This window comes from Tamandua tetradactyla, chromosome 12 (genome assembly GCF_023851605.1).
Source record: "Tamandua tetradactyla isolate mTamTet1 chromosome 12, mTamTet1.pri, whole genome shotgun sequence".
In the NCBI taxonomy this organism is placed as follows: domain Eukaryota; kingdom Metazoa; phylum Chordata; class Mammalia; order Pilosa; family Myrmecophagidae; genus Tamandua; species Tamandua tetradactyla.
Genome location: NC_135338.1, coordinates 37,070,254 through 37,092,605, shown reverse-complemented (window position 1 = coordinate 37,092,605; position 22,352 = coordinate 37,070,254). Strand labels below are relative to the sequence as shown.

Here is a 22,352-nt window from a genome sequence, read left to right as displayed (position 1 = left end):
GAATAAAAATCAGATTTGCCATAGAAACCATTTTAAGACCTGAGTTTCTAGTAAAATAAGTGACCATAATTACTGTAGTTTCATTGCAGTTAAGATTGTGTACATACTAAAACAGCGGGGAAATTAAACTGAATACCAAAGATCAGACTAAGTAATCCAGTCATTGACATTTTCATTAAAATTGTAGTAGGATAAAATTACTAAACTCGGTCATATAAAAGAACTGATTCTAGCTTCTTGAAAATGATTTATGTGATGCACCAAACTTACATCCAGACCCCCCCACCCTCAAACTAGAGTAGCAGTTATAAATGATAGCCATTTCCTATCTCAACGTGCACTGTAAGGTGAATACTCATATTAAAGAATTCCATGCCATGAATGAGATCCTTGGCTGTGCTTTTGAGCTAACAGGAAGGCCACATTATAAAACACTACCTCCTCTAATAATTATTATGCATTATCAGGGAATAGATGTACAGAAAATGAGCACATGATGTATTCATTTCCTTTGCTTCTGAGATTGGTTGTATTTAAATTGAAATATTCAGCTTGTCTTTAAAGTTTTCAGTTAGTGACATTATATTATATCAAAATAGGTCAAAACTGCAGAGAAATGAAAATCGAGATATCAGTGAAGTCATTGCTCTTGGTGTTCCCAATCCTCGGACTTCCAATGAAGTTCAGTATGACCAAAGGCTCTTCAATCAATCCAAGGTACAAGTAGTTTAGAAACAGCATATCTTCTGTGTTGATATGCATACCCATCCTCAGATGAAGAAAATTAACAGTTGGATCAGCCTAAGGTGTGCGGGCATGGTGACAGAAAAAAAAGTTAGAAGTTACGTGTTGTAACTTAAGAGGCAAATGAAACAGCTCTGTGACTTCTTACAGTTGACTGGCTACGATTTGTGACTTTCAGAAAATAGAAGAAATTAGTTGCTAGAACTAGGTTCTGGTATGTCAGTGCTATTTCTGAAATAGAGCCATATCCTATAGAAGTACTTTTTGGGTTATTTTTTGATGATCATCAGTTTTCTTTGGTTTTTAGTGCTATGAAAATATAACTTGAAATCTTTCCAACCAAAGATGTAAAACTAAAGTACTAGAATAGTTGTCAAGGAATCTGATTTCTAGTACTGGCTGCCGTTATCTCGGACACATTAGCTCTGATGGTAGAACCCTTGTGTTTTAATTTACCCCACATTGATAACTCACTATATATATAACTCACAGTGAGATCAAAGTTAGATGCTACCTTTGCCCTCAAGAAACACATTCAGAGTCTGCTGGAGATGACATACTACATATATGCATGCATGCATACATATATACGAGATAAGGAAGTCTGTGGTAAGCGTATAGGAGCATAAAGTACTACCTGAATATAGAAAGAAAAATTAATTATGACTTGGAGGTTTTAGGAAAAGTAGCATTTGAGCCAGTCATTCCAGATAGTAACTAAGGGTGCTTTCTATGTGCCAGGCATTTTTCTACATCTTTACAATTCTTAGAAAAACCCTATGAAGTCATACTATCATTGTCTCCATTTTAAAAGGTGAGAAAATTGAGACACAGGGTATGTCTCTTAGCTAATACAACTTAGGGCTGTCTTAATTCCAAAGCTTGTGTTCTTAACCGTTATGAAACTGTAACTTTTCAGGTAGCGGAAACAGCCTGAGCAAAGGAGATACAAATGTTCTAAGAAAATGGTTTCAGGACAACCGAAGAATAAGCTGAAATCATTTAAAAGTTGAGAGGAAAATTTCTCTATAAAGGCACATCCTTATATTACTGAGTCATCCAGATATATGAAAGAAGTTGATTATTTCTTGATGATTTAAGATTTTCATTGAGAACCTTACCATCTCATGCTGTAATAATGATGTTCTCAGGAAATTAAGGTATATAATGTGAGAACATCATCTGTTACTCTAAATGACACCAGAGAATGTCTTCCAGTTCTCTCATTTTCTTGCCTCCATGTCTATACAAATTGCAGTTGTCAAGTATGGGCTTATAGGAGTACCTTTCAATTTCACTTACGTAGTCAAACTTCTTAACAAGAATATCTGGTTTAATCTAAGGCTCTGGGTAAAGACTGAAAGTTGACACCAACAAGCTTATGGGCTTTGTGATAGTTATTTTATGATGACGTTTTTAATTTATACTTTCAGGTTGTTGAAAATGTGTGCTATAAATGAGCACATTTACTCTTCACATGAATAATCAGATTCAGCTTTTAATAAATCAATACACATATTTTTATTTAATGTAATCCTTTTTTTCACAGGGTATGGACAGTGGTTTTGCAGGTGGAGAAGATGAAATTTACAATGTTTATGATCATGCATGGAGAGGTGGTAAAGATATGGCCCAGAGTATTTACAGGCCCAGTAAAAATCTGGACAAGGACATGTACGGAGATGACCTAGAAGCCAGAATAAAGACCAACAGGTACCAAGGCAAACAGCTCAATTTCAGTCTCTGTATCAGTGAAAACAAAGTTTTTTAATCCTTTCTTTTTTCCCCTAGATTTGTTCCCGATAAGGAGTTTTCTGGTTCAGACCGTAGACAGAGAGGCCGAGAAGGACCAGTTCAGTTTGAGGAAGATCCTTTTGGTTTGGACAAGTTTTTGGAAGAAGCCAAACAGCATGGTGGCTCTAAAAGACCCTCGGATAGCAGCCGTCCCAAGGAACATGAGCATGAAGGCAAGAAGAGGAGGAAGGAGTAAATGTCCCTCTCTTCAATGTGAATGAACTATTATCAATAGCTCTTATGATGCAAGTCAGATAGGAGAATACTTTTTAAATGGTCAGGATAAAAACCAAATCTGGGTGCCAGATCCCAGTGCTAACTTTTGGGGGATGGAAAAATCTACTTTGAACTACTTAGCTTTTTTAACAAATGGGTTGTGTTTGTGCTTCTCCCACCTTTTGGCATTTGTAGAACATACTGCCCAGCACATGAAACTAAGACCACTTCATTTGGTGTGATACAAGTAGTTTGGGGTTAATATTTTGTAGAAGAACTGATTATTATGAATAAAGATAACCCCAACCACAAAGTGTAGGAGGATGTTCACATATTGGGATTGTCCTGCCTAACGAATGTTTACCCCTGTTGTATTCTGTTTTAATTTGGAGTGGGGAAAGTACGCTCTTACTTTGTGAAACTATTTGTTTCAAATAAAGACATTTAGACAATTTTCAGAGTTATGTTTAATTCATTTTATAGGCAGTAAAATCCTCAAAAATTGCTATCTTCGTCAGATGTTTGATCCCCTTGCAAAAGTTTGGGTCTATGAATGTGAACCTGAAGCTGCAAAAAAATCAAATAAGCACTGTAAGCAAAATAAGCATTGTAATGCTTGCAAAAACATTAAAACTTGAATTGCCACATTAACACTGTCTTTCTATTAGGGAGTCAGCACCTGTAACTCAAGGAGATGTTATTTGTTCCTTATCTTCTTTCTTTCTGTCTTTATTAGTGAAGATGTGGGTCTACGGAACAATCATGTATAAAATACAGGATTCCCATATACCACTCCACCACCATCTTGCATTGGTGTGCAACATTTCTAACACATTTAGAAAAAATGACAGCACATTTTTTTTTAATAACTACTATTAATCCAAGTTCATGATTTAACTTAGGGTCCAATGTGTTGTGTAGTTTCGTGGATTTTTTAAAATTTTTGTTACCATATATAATCTAACAATCATATTCATGTATATATTTCAGTGCTGTTAATCATTATTAAGGCAGTTTCAGTTACAAATTTCCCAAACTTCTGACCTACTTAATTGGTACACAGAAATCTCATGATATAATGTAGAAAAATATTTACCTTTACTCCATCAACAATATGATTTTCCTGTTGTAGTACATTCTGAAGTTCTTCTTCTGAAGAAAACACAATCCAGCCCATCCCTCTGTGAAAGCCAGTCTCTTTGTCCTAAAAATTCAAAATACAGGAAAAGCTTAATAAGAACTTAAGAAACAACTTCCATCAGCTCCAAGTCAACCAATTTTGCCATCTGCCAAAACAGGATTACAGGCATTTTAATAAATGTCAATAGTCTTGCTAAATTTAGTACATGTTCACCTTCCGACACATCCAAAAATTTTGGCCTATGTTAAACTTAACATGCTCCCTGCTTTTTTGCTGCCATTGACAAAGTAAAATAAGGGTGATGAGTTTTCTGTGCAGTTGTAGATGGAAATCACCTTCACAGCAATAATTAGGGAAATCTGGATCATAAAAAAATATTCTTTAACTTCCTCATTTCTAGAACTAAAAAATTAAGCCTCAAAACCTAGTGTCAGGGTGGGCCACAGTGGCTCAGCAGGCAGAGATTTCGCCTGCCAGGTCAGAGATCTGGGTTTGATTCCCAGTGCCTGCCCATGTAAATTAAAAAATAAAAAAAACCTAGTGTCATTTCTGGTAATTTCAGAGACTAAGCACCATCATCAGCACACATTCCTAATGAAAAAGAGGAAAGATACATAAAATGCTACTCTTACCTAGTTTCAGACTTCTAGTTAATTTAAATGATTTTGCTATGTTCCCCTGTACAAAAGGAGTTATCATTCACCCTATACATGACCATGTGGGGAAAAGATGTTCTAGTGTACTTGGACACACTCCCCACATCCCCACTATGTAAAGGAAAGACACCAAAATGTCTTGACTGCAGATCATGTGGTCCTTGTCAGTTTCATTATAGTTTATGTTGTACTTTGCCAAAAAAAAAAACAAACACACAAGTTCTTAGAACCTGCCCCTACATATCAAAGCTAACTTTGAGTATTAGCCAAGAATGCAGAGCTTCTCAAAAGTTACATAAAAGTTTCTGATGATGTCCTAGTGATTCATGCATTCCTTACCTTTAATAGATTTGACAATTTCTAAGGCACTTTTCTCCCACCATGTGATCGTTTTCACATATAAAGGCATTTATAAGTTTATTTTTCTGTTAAAACTTAGGTACTATGTGTGATAGGAATTTAGATATCTAATCTGTGTAGTCAATTTTGTTAACTGGATATTAACTTTTCACTGTTTTATTTAGTTTTACCAAGAATCAAAAACTTTTTTTTGTTTCATTCTAAGATCTATTAACTTCAGGTCCTAAAGCATTTTATCTATTCTTTCAGAAAGGGGGAAAAACAATCAGGAAGAATCTATTACTTTCTAAGTGCTCTTCAAAAAATTACAAATTCCATACTTTGTAAAACTTTGTGTTTTTTTAAACTTTTAGACAGTTTTTATGTATATAATAGATGTCTTATTCTTTTAACTGCATAGACTTCCAGTATATCAATAAATATCTATTTAAGCAATCCCAATGATGAACATTAGTTTTTTTCCAATATTTGACATTATTGAGCCATGCTGATGAAACATTCTTGACCACAAATGGGATACATTTCTAGAAATGTAATTGCTAGATCAAAGCAAAAGCAAAGTCTTAATTTTCATAGATTTTGTCAAACTACCCTTCAAAACTGAAGGTACCAGTTAAACTTCTCAACACTGATGAGTACCAATTTCCCTACACCTTCACCAACACTAGCTATGAGTAATTTGTTACATCTTTGGAAGTCAAGTAACATATTAAATGATGAGTAGAATTTAAGCTACTGAGGTTGATACTTTACCACAGGCTTTTCAGTGATGTGAGGAAAGGCGCAGTTTCAGTGAAGCAGTGAGGCACACATAAACTGTATTCATCATCACACCCCAAAAAGCCTTATATTCTAAAAAGCCCACAAAAAATAGAGCCCAGAATAAAGTAGAACAAATTTATAGGTTAATATCTAGGCTCTTGATTTCATTTCTGTCCCCAGCCCTCCTCCCTCTATCATTCTCACATGCAGCTTCATTCAGTGTTTTAACATAATTATATCACAATTAGGTAGCATTGTGCTGTCCATTTCTGAGTTTTTGTATCCAGTCCTGTTGATAAATGAAATCAGAAAGAAAGATAGATGTTAAAGATTGAGATGGTATAATCTAGGAATGCCTAGAGTGTATAATAATAGTGAAATGTACAAGGTACAATTTTAAAAATGTTTTTGCATGAGGAAGAACAAAGGAATGTCATTATTACAGGGTAATGAAAATAGATGGTAATATTTCAAAATGTCACCTTCTGTGTGAGACTAAAGCAAAAAATGTTTATTAGTTACAAAATTTATATTTTGACTGATGCATTTCCTAATATAACTTGTGTAGATAGTTTGCTTGAACACCATAAGTACTTGGAATCTCAGGTAGGACATGAGATTTTGCTGGTTTGTCCAGAGTGATGCCCCAATGAATCCCAGAGTGATTTGATCAGTGAGTGGAAAAGTATCTGCAAAGCCCCCTTCAGGAAGTAGTGAGAATGGGGAGAAATTCACCTTCCTCAAGTTGAATTCTTGATATTTTCACAAGCACTGTGGACAACCAAAACTATAGGCAGAGCCCCCAGTCTTGGGATTTGTGCATATGAAACTTAACCCCGCAAAGGATAGGTCAAGTCTACTTAAAATTTAGGCCTAAGAGTCACCCCCAAGAGAGCCTCTTTTGTTGCTCAGATGTGGCCCCTCTCTCCAGCCAACACAACGAGCAGTCTCACCACCCTACCCCCCTCTACGTGGGACATGACTCCCAGGGGTGTGGACCTTCCTGGCAACGTGGGACAGAGATCTTGGAATGAATGGAGACTCAGCATAAAAGGATTGAGAAAAATCCTAGAATGAGCTGAGACTTAGCATCAAGGGATTGAGAAAACCTTCTCGAACAAAAGAGGGAAGAGGGAAATGAGACAAAGTGTCAATGGCTGAGAGATTCAAAACAGAGTCAAGAGGTTATCCTGGAGGTTATTATGCATCAAGTAGATATCATCTTGTTATTCAAGATGTAATGGAGAGGCTGGAGGGAACTGCCTGAACCTGTAGAGCTGTGTTCCAGTAGCCATGTTTCTTGATGATGATTGAATAATGATACAGCTGTCACAATGTGACTGTATGATTGTGAAAACCTTGTGTCTGATGCTCCTTTTATCTACCTTGTCAACAAAGGAGTAGAACATATGGAATAAAAATAATAGGGGGAACAAATGCTAAAATAAATTTAGTTTAAATGCTAGTGATCAATGAAAGCAAGGGGTAAGGGGTATGGTAGGTATAATCTTTTTTTTTTCTTTCCTGTGTTCATTTTATTTCTTTTTTTATTGTCTTTTTATTTCTTTTTCTGAATTAATGCAAATGTTCTAAGAAATGATGAATATGCAACTAAGTGATGATATTGTGAATTACTGATTATGTATGTTGTTTTATTTTATTTATTTTTTAATTAATAAATTTAAATATATATATATATATATATATATATATATATATAGGCCCTTGAGAGAAAGCAAAGCAAATGTAACTAATATAAAAGCATTGTTTTGTTATATATACTAAAAAAATTAAATCACCATCTCTTAAAATGACACTCAACTTAATGAAAACAAAGCTCAGAATATTCTTTGCCAATTAGTTTTATGATAAAATTATCCTCAACAAGTTCTGATACATGCTACAACATGGATAAACCTTGAAAACCTTTTGCTATACACAAAGAGACAAATATTTTATGAGTCCACTTATTAGAAATATTCAGAATAAGCAAAGTCATAGAGATGGAAAGTAGATGAGAGGTTGCCAGAGGCCAGGGTGAGGGGGATGGGGAGTTACTGCTTAATGGGGTCAGTTCCTGATTGGGATTATGAAAGAGTTTTGGTAATAGATGGTGGTGATAGTACCACAACACTGTAAATGTATGTAATACCATTTAAAAATAGCTAAACTGGGAAACTTTGTGTTTTATATATTTTACCACAATAAGAGCTTTATCTAGCTCAAGTCCTTATTAGAATGCTATAGTAGCCAGAATTCTAAGACGGCCCCACTGATCTCTGCCTCCCCCGGCCATGTTATTTCCTGTATAATCCCCATTCCTGGATTGTAGGTGGAATATCACTCCTTCACTGTCTTTAAAGAAATAAGCTGCCATGTTGTGAGTTAGCCTACTGAGAAAGGCCCCCAGCCAATAGTAAGAAAGCAGGGACCTCAGTTCTAAGGCAGCAAAATGAATTCGGCAAACAACACAGAGACGGAGGTTGGAAATCAACCTTTCCTCACGGGCATCCCTGAGAAGACCATAGCCTCAGTTGACACCTGGACTGCAGCCATATGCGACCCCAAGCCAGAGGGCACAGCTTAGCTGGACTACTGACCTACACAAACTGAGATAATTCATGTCTGTTACTTTGAGTTAAGTTCATGGTAATCTGTTATGAAGCAATGAATAACACAAATACCTATGATAAAGATTTTTATTTTTTAATCAGCACCATCCATTTTACCAATAAGGCTTTAAACAGCTCCATTCCATTTGAAATTAATAAATTGATGTTTTGATTAAAAAATCAAGAATTAAAGAATAAAATTTTTTAAATAATAATACTCACAAAAGGTATAGTACACTTTTGTACATGGCCAAACTGTGCAAAGTGTGCTCTCAGCTCACCTGTGTATGGGGAAAAAAACCATATTAAAGGTAGTTAATACATTTTTTTAACTTTTTTAATTGTATAATATTTATAAAAAGCAAAGCTTTAAAAAGCAATAGTTTTCAAAGCACTCTTCAACAAGTAGTTACAGGACAGAGCCCTGAGTTTTTCATGAGCTACCATACATCATCTCAGATTTTTCCTTCTAGCTGCTCCAGAACACTGGAGGCTAGAAGGAAAATATATTTTTTAATCATCATTTTTTTGTGTGTGAAAAATAACATATATACAAAAAACAATAAATTTCAAAGCACAGCACAACAATTAGTTGTAGAACAGATTTCAGAGTTTTGTACAGGTTATATTTCCACAATTTTAGGTTTTTACTTCTAGCTCCTCTAAGATGCTGGAGACTAAGAAATATCAATATAATGATTCAGCAATCATACTCATTTAACTGTTAAACTACCTTCTCTGTATAACTCCACCATCACCTTTGATCTTTCTCCCACTCTTTAGTGGTATCTGGGCTATTTCCATTTTAACTTTTTCATATTGGAAAGGGCTGTCAATAATAAGGGGTAGGGAAATGGAACCAGCTGATGTTCTGGTGGCCATTCTAGATTGCAGGACTTATCTAGTCCAGGCACCCATCTGGAGGTTGTAGGTTTCAGGAAAGTTTACCTTAGTACATAAAATCTTTACAGAATCTTATATATTGCCCAGTTAATACATTTTGTATTCTCCATCCTAGATTGTAGATAGAAGCCACAAGGGTCCTAAAGTCCCTAAACCTGGGAACAAGAGATACTCTTTATTTCCTACAGCTGTGGCACTGACTATAAAACTGTAATGCCCCAGACTTGGAATGATGGTCAGGCAGGGACCTGGACAGGTTAACTGCTAACCTGACTGCAGCTACCATCCCCAGCAAATACTGAGTGTTTTCATCCTACCAGGTACTATGCATGGATTATAATCCCTGACTGAGACCACAGTCTAGAAGGAAGACAGATAAACAATTACCACGCAATGTGTTGCCAGCTATGTAAGAGATTCCCAAATAAAATTCCAATTTACTGGCCTTTCATAATTTAAAGGTTATACTACATTAAATAGTTGGTACACTAAAATTTGTTGAGTTGCCTCTACGTACTCTTCCTGCCTTATCTCCCACTACTGGCCTACTGCTGCTCTCTAGTACAACAAATCGAACTGTGTATCTGTGCTGTGGATCCCCATCTTTGCTTACTGTTCTCTGTCCCCTGATAAATCAATAATCCTTATCTCCTGCCTAAATGCTAACTATCCTTCAAGACCCGAATCAAATACATCCACCAAGTATTATTTCATTGAGCTCCTACTGCAATATAGGACAATGTACTAGACCTGTGAGGTCTCAGATGAATGGAATATAATCTTAAAAGATAAAAAAATTGCATGACCTCTTTCTCTTCCGAACATCTACAGTGCATATATTTTTGCTAATTGACATTTTACATTGCCTGCTTATTTACCCTAGTTCATATAAACCTCACTGGTTCAACAACTGCCTATTTGTTGTCTGCAAATCTTCCCACCCTGCATCACTACACTGTAGAGATGTCCACAGTGTCTGATACATAGAGGACCTCAACGTTTGCTCAATGAATAAAGAAATGTTCAGTAATCCTTCAGTAATCCACAGGGACTAAATTCCTGAAGGGTTCTAAGGTTTGTCAAGCCAGTGGCAAGATGAGGACCTCACAGAAGATGTTATTGGAAAATAAACAAAATAGTGTTAAATAAACATGTTTTAAGCAAGGTTCTAGAAAACATTCACTGACAAAACAAACCAACTGTGCAAGGTAACCAACCCCTTCCCCAAATCATGTACAGTTGTTCAGGATAAAATAACTGTAAGCACCAAGAACAATGCCTACCGCATAACAGATTCTTCTTAAATGTTTGCTGAATGAATGAATGCACTGAGAGACTGTTTCAAAGTTGTGTGTTTTCCAAGTTCTGTAAGAGTTTTAAGCCAGTCCTTTTTGGTCTGGAAACTTTTTTTTTTCTCTTCAGATGATCCTTCAGCCTTTCCATCAAGTTTCACCAAGGCCTAAGGGAAACTTTTTACCGAGCTGGCTCTTCTCTGACCACATATTGAGAAAGTAGGACACAAACCACTCTTGTCCCGTTCTACTCCTCACACCTGAGTCACAAAAACTAATAAAGGAAAGTAATCACTGTCCTAGCCTTTTATTTACAAAAGGCCATGTGGGGTGGGCCACAGTGGCTCAGCAGAGTTTTCACTGCCATGCCAGAGACCTGGGTTCGATTCCCAGTACCTGCCCATGCAAAATAAAAAAGAAAGAAAAGGCTATCTGATGTATGAATCTGCAAGAAAAGTGACCAAGATTTTTTTTAATTTGGTAAGCAAATACAAAAGCATAATCTCCAAGCCACAGCTGAAAAAAATCTATGTTGGTGAGAGACTTCAGCACTGATTACTCCCAACTCTCCTCTCCAACCTCAGCCTCTACCATGAGCTTTAATTTTAGTAAACTTGACATAACTACCACTTACTGTGTACTTACTCTGCCTCTAGCACAAGTCTAAGTAGTTTACCATCAACAATCCTATGAGGTAGGTATGATTAATTCCATTTTACAGATGATGAAACTGAGGAATAGGGGTGAGCCCTTTTCCCAAATTAACTTCAGTTATTCGGATTCTAAACCAAACAGTCTGGCTTCAGAGTCCACATCTCAATCACAATGATATAGAAAACCTTTCTGTCCAGTTACCTGGCAGAGACTTCACACGCTTCTCAAACTCAGCACATCCACGCTTCACTCCTCATCTTCTCTCAACCCCTGCTCCTCCTACATTCTAATCACGCGATTCACCCACGCCAAAAACCTGTAAGTCATTTCTCCCTCATCCTCATTCCATAACCTTCCTCCATTTAAATCATCACGAAGGGCTATGGATTGCGTTTTGTTAACGTAAGTGGATCTGACTCTCTCCTTTTCATCAGTTTTATCGCTATCCTAGTTCAGGACCTCAGCTTTTACTTAAGCTACTGAAATTGTCTAACACGCCACCAATCTTGCAACTTTGAACCCATCCTCCACGTGGGCTGAACTAGTCCCTTCTTAATCGTACATCTGAAAGTAATAAACCTTTCCACGAAATCTCCCTGAAAGGCAAGAGACCCTGAATTCATGCCCCGAAAGACCGGAGACGATTAACGGCAAACAAAATTTCGTTCTGCTCACTGGCTTGCTCAGGAACAAATTCAGTCTCCTGATCCAGCCATCACATTAACTCAAGTGCTCCGCAGAGCTTTTGAGGATCTTGTGGACCTAAAAATTCTGCCTCTCCCATATTTCCAACACTCACTTGAAGCCGCGGTCCAAGGAATTTTTCTGACAAAAGCAACGGGCCGGACGATTTTCGTACGCAAGGCCGTAACATTCCTAACTGCCGAGGCCGCCATCTTTCGACAGCAGGACCTCGGTGACCCGGGACCCGGGACTGCGACCCCGGAAGAACTTGTTAAGGTTCGGTACTTGGGTATCTGCTTCCGGAGCCAAAAGTGGACAGGCGGCGAGATGGGGAAAATGGCGGCGGCCTTGGGCTCTGCGGCGACGCTAGTAGCGGAGCCAAGGGAGGATGCCTTTAGGAAACTTTTTCGCTTCTACCGGCAGAGCCGCCCCGGGACCGCGGACCTGGGAGGGGTGATCGACTTCTCAGCAGCCCGCGGCACGGCTCCCGTTGCCCACAAGGTACTGTTGAGGAGCAGCGCGCGCTTTCCGATCGCCTATCTTACCTCGCCTCTTGGAGGTTTTCAAAGTCTTTGCCCCTTTTCGTGTCCAGTCCAATTTGCTTTTTTGAGCGATCCCGGACCCACTTGGGCGCGGGGTTTAACTGTCCCCGGAGTGTCACACTTTTGTTATGTAGAGCTGACTGTGCAACCAGTTTTTCCACTCAGCCACTTCCGACGACTACCTCGGTCGAGAACGCCTGGGAACTAGTGTTTATTCTTTCCGTTAATTGTCCATTTACGTTTGTACCTCAATTAGTGTAAAATCCCGTGGAACACATCTTCGTAGACGGTAGGGTGGCGCCCTGCAGCTTGAGAATACCATATACGCGAGTAATGACAACTGTGAGTGATCCAACGTTGTCAGTCAAGCAGTTTGCCCATATAATTTAAGCTCTACTTTCTTCGGACCTTATAGAAAGAAGGCATTAAAGAATTATGAGATTATCTCTCCAAGTTGCAAGTAAACACCCGAGTTCTTATCGCTACCTTTCCCCATGGAAATTAAGAAAGGGAACATACTAAGGGAAGGGACAAGGGAAACCACAACTGTACTGCTGTGTTTATTTTCTTTGCAGTATCTTTAAAACTAAAAGTGAAACAGCAACTTTAAAAGGAAGAAAGTTGCTGTAGCAAGACACCTGAGAAGATCAGTAGAGAAAGTAATGGTTAACAGCCTAGCAAGGGAGAAAGCAGAATAGCTTTTTAAAAGCTCAGTAGTTGGTTCAGTTTAGTGTAAGATAGGTTCACAAACTTGCATCAGCTTTGAAGTTGCTCAGTTACAGTGCAGTATTAAATATAGAAATCATTACAATTTATTTAAAATAAAAATATTTTATCAGCTCCTAGGTAAGCTGGTCAGGACTCTCAGAGTTTCAGAAAAACATTTTATTGTAGAGGCTAGAATATACACCAGCTCCCAGTTGGTATTTTGTCTAGAAATCTCCCCACTTGGAGAAGTTAAATAGGATAAAAGATGATATCTCTGGAAAACTTGAGCGTTTGATATGTTCTAAGGAAAGCCAGACCTTAAGTTTGTTATTCGTGGAAGACTAAAATATATGTTTTTTCTTAATATCCTTAATGTGATGACTGCATATTGGGCCTCTTAGCCGATTTAATGAACCGTCCATAAGGTACTATTATGTGTACAGAAAACTTCGTCAGCCCCAGAAATACTCCTTTCTAAGCAGTTGGCAAAGGCAAAAGTTCTGAGTTTCAGTTTAAAATTTTCATCTAAAAGAAAGCAAATATTGTACTTTATCAGAGCAGGATTCCCAGCATTTTGTTGGGATCTTTTTTCCTGTCTGATTAGAGCATTCTGTTTTTGTTCTCTCACCCTTCCTCAGCCTGGTGTTCCTGAAAGTCGATTTACTATTAACTGTCTGTAAATACTTCAGAAGTATCATCCTTAGCCTTAACCGAAGTAAACAGCATTGTGGCTCAGTCTATTCCAGTGTACCAAACACTTTTCAGGAGTCATAGTCCTTTAACAAATCACAAAGGTAAAGTACCATAGAAAAAGGTAGTCTTGAATGCCAGAATCCTCCTACTTAATGATAGAGCAAAAGTCTTCCCTTGACTGTTAATTTTATATAGTTCCCTTATGCTTGTTTAGTATATAGATGAATAAAATGAGGCTGTGAGAGATTAGTAACTCATCTCATGTCCTAAATCTAGGAAGTGGTAGAGCTAAGGTTAGGTTCCTAGACTTCTGACTCCTGGCTTCGCCCCTTACCAGATATGTTTTTGGAAGTTAGAGGTTCCCAGGATTGATATATAAAATAGCTTTAGCCCTCTGACTTCTGTTTCTTCCCTGCCAGGTGCTCAAATCTCAGCTAAGTGTGTCCTCAGTCAGTGAGCACGATGCACATAGAGCAGGACTTCAGCCAGTCAGCAAGTGGCAAGCCTATGGACTTGAAGGCTATCCTGGTGAGTGCAGCTGACCTCAGAAAATGCAAAAATCACTTAAGGATCATTTGTCTGATTTCAGAAAAGGAGCTGTGAGCATGTAAATAGGCAAAGAAAAGAACTAAACACAAATATTCCACTTCCAAACCCATCCTAAAATTCTGCCTTGTCTAAGATTTTGGTTTATTTAACATTGAATTGTCATTCCCAACACATGTAACAGGTGTCAGCAGTGCCAGCCTTATAAGGTAAAAAAGTGGTACATCAGGTACAAAATCAAGAGTAGGACATTTACTCTGGACTCCCTGCCACAAATCTGAGCTCTGGCATAAGGACATTTTGAATGACTGCATTGCCACTCCAGACACAAAATCGCTATATTCTCAATTGGCATAACAACTTAAAAATTGTACTATCATATAGGCTGAACATTTGATAAAAAGGAATTATAGTTAATGAGATCAAAGTTATAATAGACTAAGTAATCCACAATTCTGAATTTTAGTATTTTGTAGCTTACTTTATAGCTCAAGAAATCAAGATAATGAAGAGAGGGTGATGCCATTGACCTTATCTTCTAGGATCATTGAGCCATTACAGATTCTTATGAACTATTTAGAATATACAGAAATGCCTTATTTAGCCATATAATGCTGGATAATGTGCCGTCCTATTTCCAGATGACATATTAACATTACATCTGTGATCTCAAGTATGGTTTAAAAACACGAGAATTCTCTAAAAAATATTTGGGTTGTACTGATTTCAATGTGTGGTCAAGGAACCGCTCTATTGATATTAAAATCTTACTTAGTATATTATGGCCACTGAAGTATTTTTTAAAATAGGAAAGCATAACAGCTCTAATACTTAATATAAAGGGCCTCATGCACTTTAGTTCTACACTGTGAAATCACAAAGTAAACAGTAAATGAGAGCTTTTATATGAAAGCATTGCTTTCCACAACTGGATAAATGAAGAAGCACACATCACCAGCAGTCTTTTATGCAGTTTTTGTTCTTGAAGACTGCCATTTAACTTTTCAGCCCTAGCTTTTGTTTCAAATCCTTGTTTCTCTGTTGCTTTCCCTTCTGGCCTTAATAGATTGTTCAAATTGCCTATACCAAATTTAGCAATCCATTTGAGTTCATGATGCCTAAATTGATGTGCTTGCTTCTTGAGGTTTTCTGGTATTCACACTTAAGCCACATCATTTGCGTTGATACCTCATTATATCCTTAGAGAATTTCTTCTGTCTTCCTTGCTATTGTAAGTTGCATTTAACAAATATATGACGTTCTAAACATGGAAAATAAGTTTCTTCCTACCCTGAGTTGATCAGGAGAATTGTGTTTACTTTTGGGTACTGCTTATCCTTGAAGGAACCTGTGCTTGGAGAGTGAGTTGGAGAATAATGGATCTGAAAACCAGAAACTTAGTCTGGGGAAGGGTAAGACTTGGGATGGGGCAAGGAAGGGACATGACAGTAACAAACATTTGGAAAGTTGTCATGTACAAGAAGGGATGGGGAGCAGTGTAGACTAGTGGTTAAGACAAAAGTTCTTGTGCCCAAGCTGCCTGAATTCATATTGTGACTGCCATCTACTAACTGATCTTGGTCAAGTTTCTTAGTTTTTCTATGCCTCAGTTTCCTCATATGTAAATGTGTATCAAAACAGGACCTACCTCATGAGGTTATTATGAGTATTAAATGTGAGTAAACATGTAAAGTGTTTAGGTTAGTACATGGTAAGTGCTCAATAAATTGTTAGCTATAAAGGTAAAGATATTTATGAAGAAGAATTAAAACTGGTTTGGAATTGCTTTAGCTGCTAAAATCCATGGAAATTAAAGGGAGGCAGATTTTAACCCAATAAAAAGCTTTTGTAATGCAACACTTGTCTGAAATGGACTGCCTAAAGAGATATTAAATTTCCTGTCACTACTCAGGCTTGTTCTAGATCAGAAGTATTCTTCCTTTAATCTGGTATTTTGAGAGTGGATTTTGTTTTGTTTTGGTTTTTTGTATGCTGTATGGCGGGGTCTTATTTCATTATTTTTCCATGTGAGTATCCCGTTATTGCAGCACCATTTGTTGAATTTTTGTTTGTTTTGCTTGTTTGTTAATTTTTTGGGGAAGTGCATGGACCGGGAATCAAACCCGGGTCTCCCGCATGGCAGGCGAGAATTCTACCACTGAACTATCCTTGCACCCCCGAGAGTGTTTTAATATTCTTTATTTTGTGAAATAATGGTGATAGTGAATGGTAGGTTATTTTAGTACTTTTTAATATCCTTTTTGTCAAAATAGCAGTTCTGTCACTCTCCCAAATTATTTTGAGAATTTTGCTGACACATGAGATGTAAACGTAGGATCCCCTGGCTGGATGACTACTATGGGGAATATTTTAGAGAACATACAAGAATCAGGTGAGTGATTAAGCCAGGTGATAAGTATGATGAATTTCTGTGACTGATTCTCCACATCTTTCAACATCTTTATTTCTCACCTTGACATTTGATTTCCTGTTTCTTTTCTTGCTATATTACTGTATGATCTTCTGCCTACATAATTAAATCTACCAGTAACTTAATTTTTTCTGGGTCGGTAAAAATCTTTGGCTGAATAGGGTTTTAGGTCATTAGGTTAGGTTTGGAGTATATGCTATTGCTAATACTAAATGGGTAAAATAAGATATAATCAACTGCAGTTACTAGCTTATCCTCTCAGGGAACATCTCTAAGCAGTCTAGATTTTTTTTTCCATGGCTATGAGAGTCTAGACATAACAATTTTAAATGTTTTTCATACGATAGTGTAATAGAGGACTCTTCAGGGTTTTTTTTCTATATATTCCTCCCATGTCAGATTCCTTTCTGCTGAACCACCGTGGCTTAGAATCTCTTTGGAATTCTGATAGTGGACCCTTAGTGAAATTGTTCAGAGACTTATGTTGTTAGAGCTTAGTTTTTATAATGGAAAAACCATGTGTTTGTTGCCTATGTGATTTATTGGTTGTTCTAGTTTGCTAGCTGCCAGAATGCAATATACCAGAAATGGAACAGCTTTTTAAAAGGGAGAATTTAATAAGTTGCAAGTTAACAGTTTTTAGGCCGTGGAAATGACCCAATTAAACCAAGTTTATAGAAATGTCCACTCTAAGGCATCCAGGGAAAGATAACCTTGATTCAAGAAGGCCGATGAAGTTCAGATTTTCTCTCTCAAGTGAAAAGGCACATGGCAAACATGGTCAGTGTGTCTCGGCTGGAAGGGCACATGGAGAACACAGTGTTTATCTGGTAGCTTCCTCTCCAGCTCCCCAAGAAGTGTTTTTCTTCATCTCCAAAAGCCACTGGCTGGTGGACTCCCTGCTTCATGGTTCTGCAGTGTTCTCTGTTTGTGGCTTTCTTGTGGCTCTGTTGTTCTTCTCTGCTCTGAATCTCTCTTGTTGTCTAGCTTTTTCCAAAGTGTTTCTTTTAAAGGATTCCAGTAAAGCCAATCAAGACCCACCTGGAATGGGTGGAGACACTTCTCCACTTCATCCAGTTTAACAATAACTCTTGATTGAGTCACATCTCCAGGGAGATAATCTAATTAAAGTTTCAAGCAGGCAGTGCTGAATAGGGATTAGAAGAAATGGCTGCCCTCACAAAATGGGATTAGAATTAAAACCTGACTTTTTCTAAGGTACATAAATCTTTTCAAACTGGAACATTGGTTTTGCTTTGTACCATGGCGACAAACTTAGAAGATGGACCAGGAGAGGGATGAATCAGTGAAGTCATTTTACCTCTCTGAGCCTCTATTCTCTTGTCTCTAAAATGGGTTTAAAAACTACACTTGGAGTTATTGAGGATTGAGATGTATATGGTTCCTAGCACAGTGGCTGACCCTTCTTGGTAGGCCTTCAGTTATTTTGTTATATTTTTTGTGATATTTGCTATGGTGATTAATGACATAAGAAGAATATAATTTATTGTTAATATCTGTTAGAAAACTTTACATTATTCTATACTTAAATTATAGTCTAGACTTTAGAAGTTGGCAAACTACAGCCCAGGGACCAAGCCTGCTATCTGTTTTTTGTAAATAAGATTTTATTGGAATACGGTTGTGCCTATTTGTTTGTTTATTGTCTATGGCTGTTTTCATGCTAGTGACAAAGATGAGTGCAAAAGAGAACATATAGCCCTCAAAGCCTAAATTAAGTAGTTCTGTCTAGTCCTTTAAAGAACAAGTTTGCTGACCCTTGCTATAGACTAGATTTGCAATTCCAACCAGTACTTGAAAACCTTCAAATAATTGCCAGCATTTAACTCAGGAATCCTTGCATTTAGCCTGTTCCTTTGTTTATGCTATCTCTTTGCAGACAGAGAGAAGATACTATGTTAATATATAATGATTACCTTCTGTATCATTTCATTGATTACTTCTTGTTCCTTCAGACCCTACCTTATGGTACCCTCTCTTTGTTATGCAAGTGGCCTTGCTGTGTCTCTGACTGGGAAAGTTAAGTCTTTCAGGCATGGACCCCTTCAGTTTCCAGAGGCATGCTTACAGTCAAATGTTCTCATTCCTATCCTCCAGTTTTACAAGAAGAAGAGTTCCTTCAATTCAAAGTCAGTTCCTTCACCCTTTTGTTCCCATCTTTTACCTCTCCCAGCTTTCAAGACTTGTTCAGTCCCTTTCCTCTCTTTTATTTGCAACAAGTTCCTCCTGCTGACTCTTTACCCACAATCTGTAAACATTCTTAAGTCTTTCCAATCTTTAAAAACCATAAAATTTCCTCCTTTATTCTTTATTCTCCTATGACTCCTCCTCAGTCTTTGTTGTTTCCTTTAATAGCCAGACTTCTAAAAACAGTTATTTGTCTCTACTGACCTATTTCTAGGTACTTCACCAACACAGTGTTTCATCTCTTTATCCCCAATTCTTAAGAAAGTGCCTGGTAAATAGTTTGTGTTTGTTGAATGATGGGTGAATGGAATGAATCCTTACTATGCACTGAATTACAATTAAATATTATTATTTCTCTTTTACAGAGGAGAAAAAAATGAAATTAGGTTACTTTCCAGGTCACAAAGATCTTTTCAACACATGTACCTGTAGTTATTTGCAACAACATACTATGCTGGAAAGATATGCATATCATCTTTCTTCCTTGTATCAGTCAAGGAACAGAAATCACAGCAATAATTTTACTTCATATAATTTAATATAAGGAATTGTTAGCCAGATATTAAACTGAAAAGGCCAAAACGAAACACTGGGATATCCCATCATGCAGGAAGCCACTACCATACCTGCGCCTGGGGGAAAATAACGGAACAGTTTGGGGTTATTAACTTTGCGTAGCTTTGTGCAGGGACCCAATGGAGCTGGAAATCAGACTTTATTGGCTATTTGTAAAAAATTATAAATCAGAACCAATTTCTGTCCTCCAGTAGAGCTCTCATCAGCATCCTCTATAGGCACAAGTTAACAGGAGTCTCCTGGCAAAGGAGAAATATAGTTTTCAGAGTCCTAGCACCATGTTACAAAGGTAAATATAGAAAGATGTATGTGAAACCAAGACACAATAGATTAACCATAGTGTTTTCATTAAATGATAGCTTTCAATTCTATGTTTTAATTAAATTCAATGTCAGAGGTTAGCCTTCTGTACCTGAGGTAAATCAAGTAAGTCTTAAGTGACTCTGTAAATAATGGTACCAAGAAAAACTGTGGAGATACTTTTTAGAGTTTCGATTTTAAAGTTTCTTTTGGGACAGGGGTGATTATAGATAACTAAAATTACAGTTGGTACTTAACCTTATGGAGTATTTGTTTTACTTGAGAATAACCCAAAACAGAGCTATTTGAATAGTGATAGATATCTAACATTCATCAAAACTTGACTTTGCATTAATTTGAAGCATGATCAAAAGGAGATGGGGAGTAAATAACACTAGTAGGTTTAAGGATATCAACAAAATTAATTACCCAAATAACTGATGAAGAATTTCCCCGCTCTCCTTTTCTTCTACCCTTTTTTGCATAGGGTTTATTTTCATCCCAAACCCGTTCCTCCCAGGTTACCAGCAGCACTGGGTGAAACAGTGCCTTAAGTTATATTCCCGGAAACCCAATGTATGTAACCTGGACAAGCACTTGACTAAAGAAGATACCCGAGATCTATGGGAACAGAGCAAAGAGTGCCTGAGGTAAGTCTTATCAGTCACAGCAAAGTGTTACTCTTCAGCTCAGATCTTCACAGATCTTTAAAGGAACTACTCTGTAGCAGTGCAGTGTAAATGATTGGTTTGTTTTCCTTTATTTCCATGCAAATATAGCAAAATTGTAAGCTTTCCCTAGGAAATATATGGACAGATATTTGACAGTTATATTAAATCGAGATCCATTTTAAAGATTTGCTTATATTAGCTGAGATATGAAATTCATCCACATTAATCATCAAATGATCCATTTCTTTCAGCTTCAGTCCTTTTTTTCTACTCACTCAAAATGAGTTTCTTTGAAGACTTTGTATCCTGTGAAAATGTAACTTCAAATGCCCTTCTGCTCTCCTAGATGAAGTTGATGCTACTAGCTGTTTTATGATAGGTCAGTTGTTGCACATGAGAACTTATGGTTTGTAGTTTAATGTTCTTTCAGCATTCATTCCTTCCATTAATATTTGTTGAATGTTAATTGTATCCCAGGCATCATGTTAGCCATTAGAGATACAAAGATAAATATGACACTATCCTAGTACTCAAGAGTGCAGTCTGTAGCAGGAACTCAGTATCTACCAGCATAATTATAATGGAGCTCAGAAAGTATTATGATAGATATTTATAAAAACACTGTTGGAACACAGAGGAAAAAATAATTAATTCTCCCAGGCAGGTAGGATGTGTCAAAAAAAGTACTTTTCAGTTGGGCTCATTATCCTCATTCTTTCTTTCTCACTTTGAACTGGATCTTCAAAAATGATTGGGAGTTTGCTCATCAGAAAAACCAGAAAGCTTTTCAGTGGAGAAAGCAGCCTGAAAAAAGATGTGATGTATGAGACAGTGAGTTTCCATGAGTTTGGAGCACAGAATATATGTGATCATGGGTTTATTCAACAGTTATTGAGTTACTACTATGTACCAGACACTACACTGCATGTTAGAGATTCACAGACAGCTACAACATAGTTCCCACCCTCAAGGAATCTGTAGTTTAGTTGAGGAGAGAGAGACATATAAACAGATAATTAAAAATAGTTTGGCACATACAGAGAGATTTTTTATAAGATGCTGTGGGGATATAGAAGATGGTCACCTAAGTACCTAGGTTGGGTTTAGATTGTGGAAAACGATTCTTGCAAGTCATGGGTAAGATTAGCAAGATATGAATATGGAAAGGTAGATTTAAAGAGTTGAGTGATGTGAACCATTAGTTCTGGAGTCATATTGCCGGGGTTCGCATCACACCTCCACCACTTACTAGCTGTGTAAACTTCAAGTTTCTTAACCTTTCTGTGCCTCATAAGAGTTCTTGCCTTATTGAATAGTTGTGAGGATTAAACAAGATAATATGTGAGAAAGCCCTTAGAAGTGTGCCTATTAACACAATCATACCAGTTTTGTATGCCCTTTTGGGACTAAAGTGGCTCTAATCCATTTTTCAGAAACTCATGCTGATTCTAACAGGAGAAATAAAGGATTTTCTCAAGTTGAAAGGGGAGAGGATAATTAAAATTCAGTGATTTTCCTTTAAAGCCTTCTTGGTTCGTAGTTATGATATAGGCAGAAGAAGTGAGGAAACCCCTATTCTTAAGCTTTTGGTAGTGCCATCCTTAAAACTGAGAGCAAAGTAGAGGAAGATCATGATTGAATGAAATTAGTGAAAGAGAACTTAGAATTCGTTATTAAACCAGACTGTTTTTCCCTCTGATGTGAATGCAGAAATCACAGCTGTCCCTTTCTGTGATAGCTAAGATGAATCTCTTTAATAAATCATCCTAAAAACAATAATGAGAAATCATTTTTTTGGTCCAGTAAATGAGCAGAAATGAAAAATATGATGGTCGTATCTTATGCTGTCAAGAGTTGGA

The 22,352-nt window shown here is 37.2% G+C and overlaps 3 protein-coding genes and 1 non-coding gene across 6 annotated transcripts in view; 2 read left to right on the top strand and 2 right to left on the bottom strand.

Moving 5' to 3' along the window:
- SNW1 (SNW domain containing 1) overlaps positions 1-3,206 on the top strand; it is a 30,120-nt gene extending 26,914 nt beyond the window's left edge. For both annotated transcript variants that reach the window (XM_077123202.1, XM_077123203.1), the window contains exons 12-14: positions 600-717; positions 2,294-2,457; positions 2,536-3,206. In XM_077123202.1, coding sequence (XP_076979317.1) covers positions 600-717; positions 2,294-2,457; positions 2,536-2,734 — 481 coding nt within the window. In that variant the 3' untranslated portion in view covers positions 2,735-3,206. The remainder of the gene's footprint in view (positions 1-599; positions 718-2,293; positions 2,458-2,535) is intronic.
- On the bottom strand, positions 3,207-12,088 carry SLIRP (SRA stem-loop interacting RNA binding protein). The gene is made up of 4 exons (XM_077123206.1): positions 11,934-12,088; positions 8,508-8,566; positions 3,851-3,958; positions 3,207-3,321 (listed from the first exon to the last, which is right to left on the bottom strand). The coding sequence occupies exons 1-4, from the start codon at positions 12,028-12,030 to the stop codon at positions 3,250-3,252; spliced, it is 336 nt and encodes a 111-aa protein (XP_076979321.1). The 5' UTR covers positions 12,031-12,088; the 3' UTR covers positions 3,207-3,249.
- Positions 12,089-12,108: 20 nt separating this feature from the next.
- ALKBH1 (alkB homolog 1, histone H2A dioxygenase) overlaps positions 12,109-22,352 on the top strand; it is a 30,130-nt gene continuing 19,886 nt past the window's right edge. The window contains exons 1-3 of one of the 2 annotated variants that reach the window (XM_077123205.1): positions 12,109-12,319; positions 14,181-14,289; positions 20,343-20,472. In XM_077123205.1, coding sequence (XP_076979320.1) covers positions 12,146-12,319; positions 14,181-14,289; positions 20,343-20,472 — 413 coding nt within the window. In that variant the 5' untranslated portion in view covers positions 12,109-12,145. Of the gene's footprint in view, positions 12,320-14,180; positions 14,290-20,309; positions 20,473-22,352 lie in introns of both variants that reach the window. The other variant, XM_077123204.1, reaches the window with a different exon arrangement.
- On the bottom strand, positions 16,410-16,480 carry TRNAG-GCC (transfer RNA glycine (anticodon GCC)). The gene has a single exon. It is a non-coding gene; the product is annotated as a tRNA-Gly (tRNA).